Below are 16,063 nucleotides of genomic sequence, written 5' to 3'. Positions count from 1 at the left end.
TAAACTAATTGCTACTTATCTATGAAACTGCCTGTGAGCCCTCAAAATATTTAATGAATTTCATATGAAAGACATACTGAAAAAACACTATCATTATTTGTTAGTCTTTCTATTATTTTTTCTATTCAGGTCCCTAGCGAATTCATGCAATATCTTCCTGGGAAGATACGAAAGTCTACTGGCACAACCTGGGGATCACAACCAGACACAGTGAAGACATCTGCCCTTGCGCTGTGCTACTCTGCTGCTGAGTATGCATGCCCAGTGTGGAACACATCTCACCACACTAAAAGGTGGATGTGGCTGTATTGTCGAAGGCTTTCATGGCCGGAATCACTGGGTTGTTGTGGGTTTTTCCGGGCTATATGGCCATGTTCTGCAGGCAATTTATCTCCTGGCGTTTCGCCTGCATATATGGCAAGCATCCTCAGAGGTAGTGAGGTCTGTTGGAAGTAGGAAAAATGGGTTTGGATGTCGCTCTTAATGAGACATGCCGCATTATCACGGGGTGCCTGTGCCCTATACCACTGGAGAAATTACATGGTTTAGCCGATATTGCACCACCTGACATCCGCCGGGAAGTGGCAGCCAATAGTGAAAGGACCAAGGCAGAGACATCTCCAGCTCATCCCCTGTTTGGGTATCAGCCAGCACGTAAACGACTTGAATCAAGAAATAGTTTTCTAAGATCTACAGAGATACTCGCTGGAACATCTCAGCAAGCAAGAGTCCAAAAGTGGCAGGCTCAAACTCAGAGCCTCAATGAATGGCTGATACCAAATGAGGGACTCTGCCCTGGGCACAGAGAAAACTGGGCAACTTGGAAGGTGCTCTGGCACCACGAGATGCAGAGCCAACCTTGAGAAATGGGGCTACAAAGTGGAATCCACGACATGTGAGTGTGGAGAAGAGCAAACTACAGACCACCTGCTGCAATGCAACCTGAGCCCTGCCACATGCACAATGGAGGACCTTCTTGCGGCAACACCAGAAGCACTCCAAGTGGCCAGATACTGGTCAAAGGACATTTAATCAACTACCAAACTCTGTGTCTTTTGTATGTTTTTTTTGTTTGTTCTGTCAAAAATGTAATACAACTGTTCGGTTGCCTGACACAATAAATAAAATTCCTGGGATATTTGGCAAAATTTAAAAAAATGACAACCTGGGTGCGGTTTCATTCAGAGGCTGTGGTTTTGCCCAGGACAGGTGAGGACACGCCGGAAGGGAGCGGGGCTTGGGGTCTCGCAGGTGAGCCTCAAGGACCTTGGAGTATCGGTGAAGATGGTTACCTGCCATGTCACAACAGAAACAAAGGAAGAAAAACAATCAAAACAGATAGCACATTCTCACCTATCACTCGTGGCCTTTGTTAAAGCAAAACTGCAAAGGCTTTGGCCTCCTTCCCCCAGATTTCCCAATCGAGGTACTAACTGATAAATCAATAACACATGTCCATTCCAAAATCCAGACATCACGTTTCAAGACTTTGGAAATAGAACTGGTTGAGGGGATTGATTCAGAGGTGAACCATTTATGACATTTATATGCCGCCCTTCTCACTCCAAAGGGGACTCTGAGCAGCTTACAGGATATATATACATACAATGTATTATATTATTAGCATAGTAAAATATCAGTATTAAATATTACTATATTGTATTATGTCATTATATTGTAATATTATTAGTAATATTTCATGCCATATATTTGTATTATAATTAATTAATTATGATAAGTAATATTATAAATATTATATGTATATACAATATATTATATTACGTTATATTATTAATATAGCACAGGAGACAAGGCGGAACTGTCCCCTGGCTCCCTCTCTCTTCACTCTAGCCCGGAGTGGCAATTGGTGATGGATTGCTGTGAGTTTTCTGGGCTGTATAGCTATATTCCAGAAGCATTCTCTCCTGACATTTCACCCACATCTATGGCAGGCATCCTCAGAGGTTTAGAAGTCTCTTGGACCTAGGCAAATGGAGTTTAGATATCTGTGGAATAATGACCAGGGTGGGAGAAAGAACTCTTGTCTGCTTGAGGCAAGTGAGCCAACATGAGCCAACAATGTGATGTGGCGGCAAAAAAAGCCAATGGGATTTTGGCCTGCATCATAGTGTCTAGATCTAGGGAAGTAATACTACCCCTCTATTCTGCTTTAGTTAGACCACACCTGGAAGATTGTGTCCAATTCTGGGCACCACAATTAGAGAGATATTGACAAGCTGGAATGTGTCCAGAGGAGGGATTAAAATGATCAAGGGTCTGGAGAACAAGTCCTATGAGGAGCGGCTTAAGGAGCTGGGCATGTTTAGCCTGAAGAAGAGAAGGCTGAGAGGAGATATGATAGCCATGTATAAATATGTGAGAGGAAGCCACAGGGAAGAGTGCCAAGTTTGGTCCAGATCCATCATTGAGTCTACAGTGCTCTCTGGGTGTAGGTGAACTACAACTTCAAAACTCAAGGTCAACGCCCACCAAACCCTTCCAGTATTTTCTGTTAGTCATGGGAGTTCTGTGTGCCAAGTTTGGTTCAATGCCATCGTTGGTGGAGTTCAGAATGCTCCTTGATTCTAGGTAAACTATAAATCCCAGCAACTATAACTATAAACTATAACTCCCAAATGACAAAATCAACCCCCCACCCCACCAGTATTCAAATTTCGGTGTTTTGGGTTTTTGTGCCAAATTTCGTCCAGTGAATAAAATACATCCTGCATATGTGGTATTTACATGACGACTCATAAGAGGAGCAAAGTCACAGTTATGAAGTAGCAACAAAAATAATTTTATGGTTGGGGGTCACCACAACATGAGGAACTGTATTAAGGGGTCATGGCATTAGGAAGGTTGAGAACCACTGTGCTAGAACATGGCCATAGACAACGCCCTAGTGATTCCGGCCACTAAAGCCTTCTCTTTCTCACTTACGTAACCATCAACCCATCTAATGGAGGTCATTCCCACCGCCTTACCATCTATGACCACAATTATAATAGTGAATTAAAATCACCTTCCATTCGCTCCGGAAGAGTATAGCCTGCCCCCGTCGGAGGCCGTTGTCTGTTTTCCGAATGGCTGAGACTCGGAGGCATCACACCGTAGGATGTGTATTGAAGGAGGGCATCAAGCAGCCAAAAGCAATCTAAGGATTTAAGCCAAAAGGAGTTAGAATCACTGTGTTGGAAGAGACCTCATGGGCCATCCAGTCCAACCCCATTCATAGAATCATAGAATCATAGAATCATAGAATCATAGAATCATAGAATCATAGAATCATAGAATCATAGAATCATAGAATCATAGAATCATAGAATCAAAGAGTTGGAAGAGACCTCATGGGCCATCCAGTCCAACCCCATTCTGCCAAGAAGCAGGAATATTGCATTCAAATCACCCCTGACAAATGGCCATCCAGCCTCTGCTTAAAAGCTTCCAAAGAAGGAGCCTCCACCACACTCCGGGGCAGAGAGTTCCACTGCTGAACGGCTCTCACAGTCAGGAAGTTCTTCCTCGTGTTCAGATGGAATCTCCTCTCTTGTAGTTTCATGGAATCATAGAATCAAAGAGTTGGAAGAGACCTCATGGGCCATCCAGTCCAACCCCATTCTGCCAAGAAGCAGGAATGTTGCATTCAAATCACCCCTGACAAATGGCCATCCAGCCTCTGCTTAAAAGCTTCCAAAGAAGGAGCCTCCACCACACTCCGGGGCAGAGAGTTCCACTGCTGAACGGCTCTCACAGTCAGGAAGTTCTTCCTCATGTTCAGATGGAATCTCCTCTCTTGTAGTTTGAAGCCATTGTTCCGCGTCCTAGTCTCCAGGGAAGCAGAAAACAAGCTTGCTCCCTCCTCCCTGTGGCTTCCTCTCACATATTTATACATGGCTATCATATCTCCTCTCAGCCTTCTCTTCTTCAGGCTAAACATGCCCAGTTCCCTAAGCCGCTCCTCATAGGGCTTGTTCTCACTCCTGGGCAGAGAGTTCCACTGCTGAACAAATCTCACTGTCAGGAAGTTCTTCCTAATGTTCAGATGGAATGCTTTAGGTATAATTATATACGGGCGCGTTCATATTTCCCCCTAGGTAAACAAGTCAGATCTGAACGTAACCTCTGTTTCTGGAACAAGGCTTCTGCTGTCGCATTATTCTCTAAAACACAGTTCAAAGACATTTTCTTCCCATTCCCAGACAGCATGGTTCTGTGGGCTGGGAATGGGAGTTAATCTCTATAATCCCAATGTCACCGAAAGACTCACCTTTGATTTTTTTGCACAGAGGTCAGACACATTTTTAGGATTTATAAATCATATATGTGAGGAATTTTAAACACAGCTAAGCCCACCGATGCCACAGCAGGAGGAGGCAACGTGTCCATTTTGGACCGAGAAATCCAATCTGATGGAACAATCAAAGCTGTCCTATTTGACTGTTACTTTTTTTGAAAAACCCAAAAATGCACCATTTTTCTCTAGAGGCAAAAGACATTTTGATCTCCACAATACTTAGAACATGTGTCCATCTCAATATGTACTTATGAGTCATATGAGTCAATTAAAGAATTTATATTTGAGTAGTTGCATTGGATTTAAATTGCATACTGGCAAAACCTCGATGCAAGTAGCTTTTTGAAGGTTTCAAAAGCAAGTTGTAGTTACAGAAATATTTCAGTTAATCCTCTGACAAAAAACTACCTTTACACAACGGCCCAGCACAGTCTCCTCTGCCATGTCTTGTCTTTTATTTAGCTTTTTTTCATGTCAGGAGTGACTTGAGAAACTGCAAGTCGCTTCTGTTGTGAGAGAATTGGTTGTCTGCAAGGCTGTTGCCCAGGGGACGCCTGGATGTTTGATGTTTTACCATCCTTGTGGAAGGCTTCTCTAATGTCCCTGCATAGGGAGCTGGAGCTGACAGAGGGAGCTCAACCCGCTCTCAGCAGATTCGAACCGCTGACCTGTCAGACAGCAGTCCTGCCGGCACAATGATTTAACCATTTCTACCAACGAGGGCTTCTATTTGACTGGAAGATTTTATATATAACTAGCTGTGCCCTGCCACGCGTTGCTGTGGCCTATAGTAAAACTTATCAAAGTTGAGGTAGATATCTGGACTATTATGTGTGTGCAGCGGCGGGGGGAATGATGGAGCCTGGGGTTGCATGTGTGCGTGCGGTGGCGGGGGGAGTGGGGTTGCGTGTGTGTGTGCGGCGGCGGGGGGAGTGATGGAACGTGGGGTTGCATTTGTGTGTGCGGCGGTGGGGGGAGTGGGGTTGCGCGTGTGTGGCGGCGGAGGGAGTGATGGAGCGTGGGGTTGCGTGTGTGTGTGTGGCGGCGGGGGAGTGATGTAGCGTGGGGTTGTGTGTGTGCGTGTGTGTGTGCGGCGGCGGGGGGAATGATGGAGCCTGGGGTTGCATGTGTGTGTGCGGCGGTGGGGGGAGTGGGGTTGCGTGTGTGTGTGTGCGGCGGCGGGGGAGTGATGGAGCGTGGGGTTGCGCGTGTGTGTGCGGCGGCAGGGGGAGTGATGGAGCGTGGGGTTGCGTGTGTGTGTGCGGCGGTGGGGGGGAGTGAGGTTGCGTGTGTGTGGCGGCGGAGGGAGTGATGGAGCGTGGGGTTGCGTGTGTGTGTGCGGCGGCGGGGGGAGTGATAGAGCGTGGGGTTGCGTGTGTGTGTGTGGTGGTGGGGGGAGTGATGGAGTGTGGGGTTGTGTGTGTGTGTGTGGCAGCGGGGGGAATGATGGAGCCTGGGGTTGCATGTGTGTGTGCGGTGGTGTGGGGAGTGGGGTTGCGTGTGTGTGTGCGGTGGCGGGGGGAGTGATGGAGCATGGGGTTGTGTGTGTGCGGCGGCGGGGGGAGTGATGGAGCGTGGGGTTGCGTGTGTGTGTGCGGCGGCGAGGGGAGTGATGGAGCGTGGGGTTGCGTGTGTGTGTGCGGTGGCGGGGGGAGTGATGGAGCGTGGGGTTGTGTGTGTGCGTGCGGCAGGGGGTGTGTGTGTGCAGGAAGCGGCGCAGCGGGGCTTGGAGTGGGCATGGCTTCTGAGGAGGGAACGTTGGTCGGAAGGCTGTGTGCGCGCCGCAGGGAACTTGCGGCTGGGCACCAATGCGCATGCTCAGTTGTTTTGCCGTTTTGTGAGTGTGTTGTTGTGTTGTTTTTCATTTTGAGGAGATATGTTTGTACCTTGTGGGTTGTGTTATGGGCATGGGAATTTTGGTTAAGTTTCGTAGGGGGGTTGTGGAGTTTTGCTGTCCGGTTGAACCAACCTAACAGATTTATATATATAGATAATAATAATAATAATAATGATAATCAGTCCTAGACGCTTGGGAAGTGTTCAACTTGTGATTTTGTGATACGAAATCCAGCATATAGATCTCATTTGCTGTGACATACTGTGCTTTTGTGTCAATAATAATAATAATAATAATAATAATAATAATAATAACTATACCAGGTGACATATCAGGTGACAGTCGCATTGAGGAAAAACAACAGGAAAAACTCAGCCATTATCAGGACCTCAAAATCAAACTGCAAAGGCTCTGGCATAAACCAGTCCAGGTGGTCCCAGTGGTCATTGGCACACTGGGTGCCGTGCCAAAAGATCTCAGCCAGCATTTGAAAACCATAAATATTGACAAAATCACGATCTGTCAACTGCAAAAGGCCACCTGACTTGGATCTGCGCATCATTCGAAAATACATCACACAGTCCTAGACTTTGGGAAGTGTTCGACCTGTGATTTTGTGATATGAAATCCAGCATATAGATCTCATTTGCTGTGACATACTGTGTTTTTGTGCCAGTAAAATAATAACTATTATTATTATTATTATTATTATTTGCAGCAGTTGCATTGGAAGATGATACTTTCTAGAAAAAGAGAGACTTTCCGTGCTAAGTTATAACATGGTATCTTGAGTACTAATAATAATAACAATAACAATAAATGTATTTTCTGCCTCTCCTTGCAATACAACATTGTACTTGCTGAAAAAACACAGATCTATATATTTTGCCCACATATCTATATATATTTCCATAAAATGGAAATTAGTGAAAAATAGAAGTTATTCACATTAAAAAAATAATCTCAGGATTCAATTTGGAACAAACTTTCAAGCGTCCCTGACAGTGTTTCATCGAGCCAGATGAAACAGCAACCCAATACTTCTGGTTGCTTAGTGTGAACAGATTAAACCATAGACTGTGTTATTTGTTATCCAAGTACAAATTATCCAAATACAGAGAAGGATACCACAATCACTATGTCTCCATAAAGAAATAGTCTATATACTCGAGTATAAGCCTAGTTTTTCAGTCCTTTTTTTAAACTGAAAAAGTCTCCCCTGGCTTATACTCGAGTCAAAATTATTTATTATTTTACTTTGTTGTTGTTGTTGTTATTATTATTATTATTATTATTACATATATTATTTTATTATTGTTGTTATTATCACATTTATTATTTTATTCTATTTATTATTATTATTATTATTACATTTATTCTTTTACTCTATTATTATATTAATTATTTTATTATTGTTATTATTATATTTATTATTTTATTCTATTTATTATTGTTACATTTATTATTTTACTCTATTATTATTATATTTATTATTTTATTATTGTTGTTATTATTATATTTATTATTTTACTCTATTTATTATTATTATTGTTACATTTATTATTTTACTCTATTATTATTATTATTATTTTACTCTATTTATTATTATTGGAGGACATGTAAGCATATTTACATTGAAGAAGATTACATTTATTATTTTACTCTATTTATTATTGTTATTATTACATTTATTATTTTACTCTATTATTATATTGATTATTTTATTATTGTTGTTATTATTACATTTATTATTTTACTCTATTTATTATTTTTATTGTTACATTTATTATTTTACTCTATTATTATATTTATTATTTTATTACTGTTGTTATTACATTTATTATTTTACTCTATTTATTATTGTTATCGTTACATTTATTATTTTACTCTATTATTATTAAATTTATTATTTATTATTTTTGTTATTATTACATTTATTATTTTACTCTATTATTATTGTTGTTGTTGTTGTTTTTTTTACTTTTAAGATTTTATTTTTGTAATATTTGCAGGCCATAGAAAATTGAATCCATGGATACAGGGGAGCCAACTGTACTACTTTTTTGTAATAATGTTTTTTTATTGTAGCTTTAACATATTCGGTATTTAAACATTCTTATACTTATCACTTTCCATTAACAATTGTACAGAACATGTGTCTTGATACCTATAATATTTCATTCTCCTGCTTCATTACATCCAATCACCCAGTGCTAACCCTTCACCCCCGACCAGCCAATTACAATACTTATTTCCAAAAATCAGTTGTTTCTATTACAGGTTTGGTCCCCTTACCTTCTATATATACATATTCTATCAATTTCCCCCAAATCTTCCCAAAATCATCTTTTTTTGATAATCCTCTTTTAACCTGAATGTTTCCTATCAGTTTATCGTTTATTGCGATGTCTCAAATCTCCCTATACCACTCTTCCAATTGGCACTCCCCTCCTTCTTTCCATTTTTTAGCTATTAATAATCTTGCTGCTGTTACCAGATTGGCAATTAATTCTTTTAGTTCTTTTGGTATTTTAACATTGTCAATAAATGAAAGCAGTGCTATCTCCGGTGTTCCTGTTTTCTCTATTTGGGTGATTCTTCTTATTTCTTGAAATACATTTTCCCAAAATTTTTGAACATATTTGCAAGACCACCACATGTGTATATATGTGCCAGTTTCTTGACAGCCCCTCCAGCACTGCTTAGAATGTTTCTTGTCCATTTGATTTAATCTGATTGGTGTGAGGTACCATCTCCACACCACTTTGTAATAGTTCTCTTTTATTCTTATTGACATATTTTTTAATATACGCATATTCCACATTCCTTTCCAGTTTTGTGGGTGTATTACTTTATTACAATCTAACTCCCACATTCTTTTAAGGTGGTCCTCCTCCTGGACCCCTTCCAACAGCATTTTGTAGATATCACTTGTTATACCTTTTGTTCTTTCTTTTCCTTCTTTACTCCCCCTTTGGCTAATCATTTCTTCAAATTTGGTAAATTCTCTCTCTTGTTGTTACATTTATCATTTTACTCTATTTATTATTGTTATTGGCACATTTATTAATTTACTCTATTATTATTATTATTTTACTCTGTTTATTATTATTGGAGGACATGTAAGCATATTTACATTGAAGCAGGTTAGAATAATGGTTTAATCAGAGTTGGACGGTCTTATCTTGAATTACAGTTTTATGTAAATATTCAAAAACATTTAACCTACTAATGCTTAAATTAATACAATTTTATTGGTATCTATTTTTATTTTGAAATTTACTAGTAGCTGCTGCATTTTCCACCCTCGGCTTATTCTCGAGTCAATCCATTTTCCCAGTTTTTTGCGGTAAAATTAGGTGCCTCGGCTTATATTCGGGTCGGCTTATACTCGAGTATATATGGTACTTTCTACTGGTGAAGGATTACTAAAGTCAGTGAAATCACCGATCTTCAAGGTCCAGCTGTGCGCTGACATTATGACCGAGTTATGCTTTCACATAAATACACAGCAATCGGTCAGCCTACAATTGTGTCACGCATACCCAAATTATAACTGTGGTTAAACTGAATTATAGCCTATACCTACTTAACAGGGAGCAAAATTACACACATTACAAAGCCAAGGGATCAAGTTAAAACAAAATAGTCTTTACAGACAGAGATTTTATAACCACCGATCTAGAGAAAGGTATTAGGAAATGAAATGAACGGAATATTAAAATGGATTTTCCAGCAGCCATATTAAATGTTCTCTTTAGCACATTTGTGCTCAAAGAGAAGTAAGGCAGAACAATTAAAGAAGAGATGAAACGTTACTCTCTAAAGCTTCAGAAATCACTAGGTTGCTGTGAGTTTTCCGGGCTGTATGGCCAAGTTCCAGAAGCATTCTCTCCTGACGTTTCGCCTGCATCTATGGCAGGCATCCTCAGAGATTGTGAGGTCTGTTGGAAACTAGGCAAATGGAGTATGTCTGTGGAGTCATATCCTGGGTGGGAGAACTCTTGTCTGCTTGAAGCAAGTGTGAATGCTGCAAATGGCCACCTTAATTAGCATTGAATAACCTTGCAGCTTCAAAGCCTGGCTGATTGCTGCCTGGGGGAATCCTTTGTTTGGAGGTTTTAGCTGGCCTTGATTGATTCTTGTCTGGAATTCCCCTCCAGAAACTTGGTTTTTGTGGCTGACAGTAGTCTATATTTCCTTCAGTCTAGGCACTGTTTGTAATTTTCCTTAATGTAAATAAGCCATTTTAAACCTTTGTGCAGACCGCAAAAACCAGGTTTTTCCAGTTTAATAAACTTTTCCCATGCTTTTAAGATAGAACCAATTAGGAAATGACATTTTATTTATTTTATTTTATTTACTGTATTTGTATACCCCTTTTCTCAGCCCGTAGGCGATTGAAGGCAGTTAATAGGGTAACATTCAATGTTTACAATATCATAAATATACTGTATATACTCGAGTATAAGCCTAGATTTTCATCCCTTTTTGTAGGCTGAAAAAGTCCGCCTTGGCTTATACTCGAGTCAAGGTTATTTATTATTTTACTCATTGTTGTTTTTATTATTATTACTATTATTATTATATATTTATTATTTTACTCTATTATTATTACTACATTTATCATTGTACTCTATTATTATTATTATTATTATTACAATTATTATTTTACTCTATTATTATTGTTGTTATTATGTTTCCATTATTTTACCCTATTATTATTATTATTATTATACATTTATTATTTTACTCTATTATTACTGTTCTTATTATGTTTCCATTATTTTACTCTATTATTATTATTATTATTATTATACATTTATTATTTTACTTTATTATTATTACTACATTTATCATTGTACTCTATTATTACTGTTCTTATTATGTTTCCATTATTTTATTCTATTATTATTATTATTATACATTTATTATTTTACTCTATTATTATTATTATTATTATTACATTTATTATTTTACTCTATTATTACTGTTCTTATTATGTTTCCATTATTTTACTCTATTATTATTATTATACATTTATTATTTTACTCTATTATTATTACTACATTTATCATTGTACTCTATTATTACTGTTCTTATTATGTTTCCATTATTTTACTCTATTATTATTATTATTATTATTATTACTATTATTATAACATTTATGATTTTCCTCTATTATTATTGAAAGGATACTTAAGCACATTTACATTGAAGAAGGTTAGAATAATGGTTTAATCAGAGTTGGGGAGTCTTACATTTCAGTTTAAATATTCAAAATAAATATTCAGTGTAAATATTCAAAAACATTTAACCTCCTGATGCCTCAATTAATGTAATTTTATTTATATCTATATTGAAATTTTGAAATTTACCTGTAGCTGCTGCATTTCCCACCCTCAGCTTATACTATTATTATTACACTAGCTGTACCCGCCACGCGTTGTTGTGGCCAACCTTCCCTCCCTCTTTGTCTCCTTTCTTTGGGAGGAGATATAGTGCATGCACACACACGCGCATACACATATGGGTGTGGATAATATGGCAATGTCTATGTTGAAAGGAAGTTGTGGAGAATACCTACATGGATGTTAATTTTACTATATTTCCTCAACTCTCCCCTCAAATACACACAGTCACGTGGGAAATAAGTGGCTCTGGTGGAGTGCATGTCTTGAGGGGTTATTGTGGGGATGATCTTGCATGTGCATTAATTCCACTATATTTTCACAACTCCACACACCCATATGCGGCCACTGTTGCTCTGCCAACATGTGTATGTTGCCAAGTTGTAAAAGATAGATAGATAGAATGATTTTCAATTCATACAGCAGTTCAAAAACATGCAAATGTGAGTAGAGCAATAGATACCACTCTGGCAGGAAGGTAAGGGCGCTCCATGCAGTCATGCCAGTGGCCACATGACTTTGGAGGTGTCTATGGAAAACGCCGTCTCTCTCCCCCCACCCCCCCACCTCTCTCTCTCTACCTCTCTTTCTCTACCTCTCTCTCTCTCTCTCTACCTCTCTCTCTCTACCTCTCTCTCTACCTCTCTCTCTCTCTACCTCTCCCCCTCTCTCTACCTCTCTCTCTACCTCTCCCTCTCCCTCTCTCTCTCTACCCCCCCGGGCTGTGCAAGGCGCGCTCTCCCCTTTCCCATGCTTCCTTCTTTCTTTCCCCCCTTCTTCCTTTCTCTCTTTCCTCCGTTGCCACAGCATGCAAGGAGGAAGGTGAAGGGAAAGGGGTCATGGCGCCATGGAGATCGCCTGGGAAGTTCAAGGGGAAGGAGCGAGGGAGAGAAGGAAAGAGGCAGGAGGAGGAGGAATGAGAAGGAGAGGAAGCTGCCTGAAGGGAGAAAGGAGGAGGGCTTGCAAGCCTTGCAGGGAGTTTCCTTCCCCCCTCTCTCACTCACACACAACCGTCAGGAAGAAATGCCTCTTTTGCGCCTGCTTGCCTCACCTTTAAAAGAAAAAAGCAAAGAGCAAGGGGAAGGCGAAGTTGTGTGTATGTGTGTGGCCATGTGTGCGGGATAGGCTCCCGAGTATGCTGCCGTGAGGGAGGAAGCTCGCACGCACTTGGCTCTCAATGCTGTAAGGGTAGCTCTTCCCTTGTGTGGATTTTTGGGGTGTCTGCTGTTTCTTTGGGGGTTTTTTTGAGTGGAGGACAGGGCGCGCGCGCGCGCGTGTGTGCCGCGCGGGGGTGTGTGTGAGGGGCCATGTGTGTGCGCGCGCGCCGGGGAGTTTGCGCCAGTGCGCATGCTCAGTTGTTCTGCCGTTTTTTGTGGTTGTTGTTGTGCGGTTTTGTTTTCTGAGTGGATTAGTTTGTACCTAGTGGGTTGTTCTTGGGGCATGGCAATTTTGGTAGAGTTTTGTGGAGGGGTTTTAGAGTTTTGTTTCCTCGTTGGACGCCAGGAGGAAATTTATAGATATAGATTTATTATTTTACTCTATTATTACTGTTGTTATTATGTTTCCATTATTTTACTCTATTATTATTATTATTATTATACATTTATTATTTTACTCTATTATTATTACTATCAACTGTCAAACAGTTTTCCCAGTTTTTTTGTGGTAAAATTGGGTGCATCGGCTTATATTCGGGTCGACTTATACTCGAGTATATACGGTAATTAAAAGCATAACATATAATAAAAACTAAACAAATCAATAAATATAAATTCATAGTGTCTCCTTGTTAAAAACGTTGTCCAGTTTTAAATGTGCAAAGCGATATTTAAAACCCAGTAACAAAAATCATGTTACATAGTGTGTTGAGAGTCCGCTTTGCACATTACACACATACCTTTTTGCCTGTGACTGTCATCCAAGCAGTTTGAGTCGCCATACAAAACTATTCTGCCTCCCCCTTCCGAAGGAACTTGGAAAAGGCCCAAAATGGGGACGTTCTCGATGATTGCCGTTTCCTGCTTCAGAACTTCAAGGCCTACAAGAAGAGGAGGAAGTAGGTTCTATATCAACATTATTATTATTATTATTATTATTATTATTATTATTATTATTATCTTTATTTGTACCCCGCTAGCATTTCCCGAAGGACTCGATGGGGCTTACAAAGGCCAAGGTCTCAAAAAAACAGCGTAACAATACACAACCTAAAGCAAATCAAAAACAGTTAAAGCAATATAAAACAACAAGCAATAAAACAATACACCAAGACACAATAAAACTGGGCCGGGCCAGAGTAATGGGTACAGATTAAAAGTGCTGATGTGACAGGTGATATGTAGGATTATAGGGTAAGTGCAGTGTGCTATCAATCTTAATTTCTACTAAAGTGCTTCTGGGACTTGTTGTTGGAGTTTTCCTATTCTGGAAAGGCACATCGGAATAGCCAGGTCTTCAAGTTCTCTCTAAAGACTGCCAACGTAGGGGCCTGTCTAAGATCTCTGGGGAGGGTATTCCAGAGTCGGGGGGCCACCACAGAAAAGGCTCTGTCTCACGTCCCCACCAGATGTGCCTGCGACGCAGGGGGAATCACGAGCAGGGCCTCTACGGATGAACGAAGTGAGCGCGTAGGTTCATAAACGGAGATGCGGTCATGCAGGTAGGATGGTCCCAAACCGTTTAGGGCAGGGGTCAGGAACCTTCGGCCCTCCAGGTGTGGTGGACTTCAACTCCCACAATTCCTTGAGGCTCGGCATTCGCCCCAAAGGCTCCTCGAACAGGAGGGTTGAGCTCTCTCTGTAAGGGGCACCAGTTAACATCCTGGCCGCTGCCCGTTGGACCAGTTGAAATTTCTGAGCCGTTTTCAAGGGCGGCCCCACGTAGAGCGCATTACAGTAGTCCAATCTAGAGGTGACTAAGGCATGGACCACATCGGCCAGATCAGCCTTTGCGAGGTACGGTCGCAGTTGGCACACAAGTCTCAATTGTGCAAAAGCCCTCCCAGACACCGCCTGAGCCTCAAATGTAAGCGATGAATCCAAGAGGACTCCCAAACTGTGGACCTGTGGCTTCAGGGGGAGTGTAACCCCGTCCAACACGGGTTGCCACCCTATACCCTGATCAGATTTGCGATCGACCAGGAGGACCTCTGTCTTGTCGGGACTGATCTTCAGCTTGTTCCTCCTCATCCAGATAGACACAGCGGCCAGGCACTCGTCCAGCACCCGAGAGGCCTCCTTGGAGTTGGGTGGAAATGAGTACTAGAGTTGTGTGTCATCTGCATAGAGGTGGCACCTAACTCCAAAACTCCGGATGACCTCTCCCAGCGGTTTCATGTAGATGTTAAAAAACATGGGAGACAGAATAGAGCATTGCGGGACTCCACAGGTCAAAAGCCAGGGGTCCGAGCAGGCATCTCCCAGCTTCACCATCTGGGATCGTCCCTCCAGGAAGGACCGGAGCCACGACAAAACCGTGCCCCCGAGACCCATCCCAGAGAGTCGACCCAGAAGGATACCATGATCGATGGTATCGAAAGCCGCTGAGATGTCCAAGAGAACCAACAGGGCCACACTCCCCCTGTCCAGCTCTCTACGGAGGTCATCCACCAAGGCGACCAAGGCCGTCTTGGTGCCATGGCCAGGCCTGAAACTAGACTGTGACTGATCTAGGTAGTTGTTGTCATCTTGAAAGCTGGGAGGCAACCACCCACTACAGCACCTTACCCAAAAAAGGGAGATTGGTCTGAAATTGTTCAGCACCGTGGAGTCAAGGGAGACCTTTGTCAGGAGTGGGCGAACCACGGCCCGTTTCAGTCGATTGCCAATAATATTGTGCAATCAGAAGTTGCCGGATGACTAACAGCACTATCCTCCTTTTGGGCTTGCATCCTTCCCACTCCCTTCTCTGGTCCTAGAAAAAGAAATCCAAAGCATCTGTTTCCCTTTAAAACTGGTTGTTGTTGGTCCAAACCTGTACACCAGAAGTCCTCAACCTAAGGCCCGGGGATTGGAGACGGCCCTCCAAGGTCGTTTACCCGGCCCTTGCTCAGGGTCAACCTAAATCTGAAATGACTTGAAAGCACACAACAACAACAATCCTATCTCATCAGCCAAAAGCAGGCCCACGCTTGCCATTGAAATACTACTAAGTTTATATTTGTTAAAATTGTTCTTCATTTTAATTATTGTATTGTTTTTAAGTGGGGTTTTTTGCACTACAAATAAGATATGTGCAGTGTGCATAGGCATTCATTCATGGTATATTCAAATTATAATCCGGCCCTCCAACAGTTTGAGGGACTGTGACCTGGCCCTCTGCTTAAACAGTTTGAGGATCCCTGCTGCAGACTGTGAATTAAAAGGAACCACAATGCTTTTATAAAGACAGTTCAGTGGGTTGTGAAGCTGACTAAAGCAAAGGCAACCAAAAAGATTTTTCCTTCCACATATCTAGAAGGAAGAAATGGAGAAAAGCAGGCCACATCTGGTCACTCTCAACTAAATGATGAACAGTTGT

At 41.3% G+C, this 16,063-nt stretch overlaps 1 protein-coding gene across 1 annotated transcript in view; it reads right to left on the bottom strand.

The window, feature by feature from the left end:
• Positions 1-16,063, bottom strand: part of MBTPS1 (membrane bound transcription factor peptidase, site 1) — a 76,805-nt gene that overhangs the window by 8,730 nt on the left and 52,012 nt on the right. Inside the window, exons 19-21 of the mRNA XM_067471017.1 lie at positions 13,443-13,583; positions 3,026-3,157; positions 1,166-1,292 (exon numbers count right to left, since the gene is read on the bottom strand). Of these exons, the coding sequence (XP_067327118.1) occupies positions 1,166-1,292; positions 3,026-3,157; positions 13,443-13,583 (400 nt within the window). The remainder of the gene's footprint in view (positions 1-1,165; positions 1,293-3,025; positions 3,158-13,442; positions 13,584-16,063) is intronic.

The sequence above is a fragment of the Anolis sagrei genome, chromosome 8, assembly GCF_037176765.1.
Source record: "Anolis sagrei isolate rAnoSag1 chromosome 8, rAnoSag1.mat, whole genome shotgun sequence".
Lineage (NCBI taxonomy): Eukaryota > Metazoa > Chordata > Lepidosauria > Squamata > Dactyloidae > Anolis > Anolis sagrei.
Note: the sequence above shows the minus strand (reverse complement) of the source record. Positions and strands in the feature narration are given on the sequence as shown.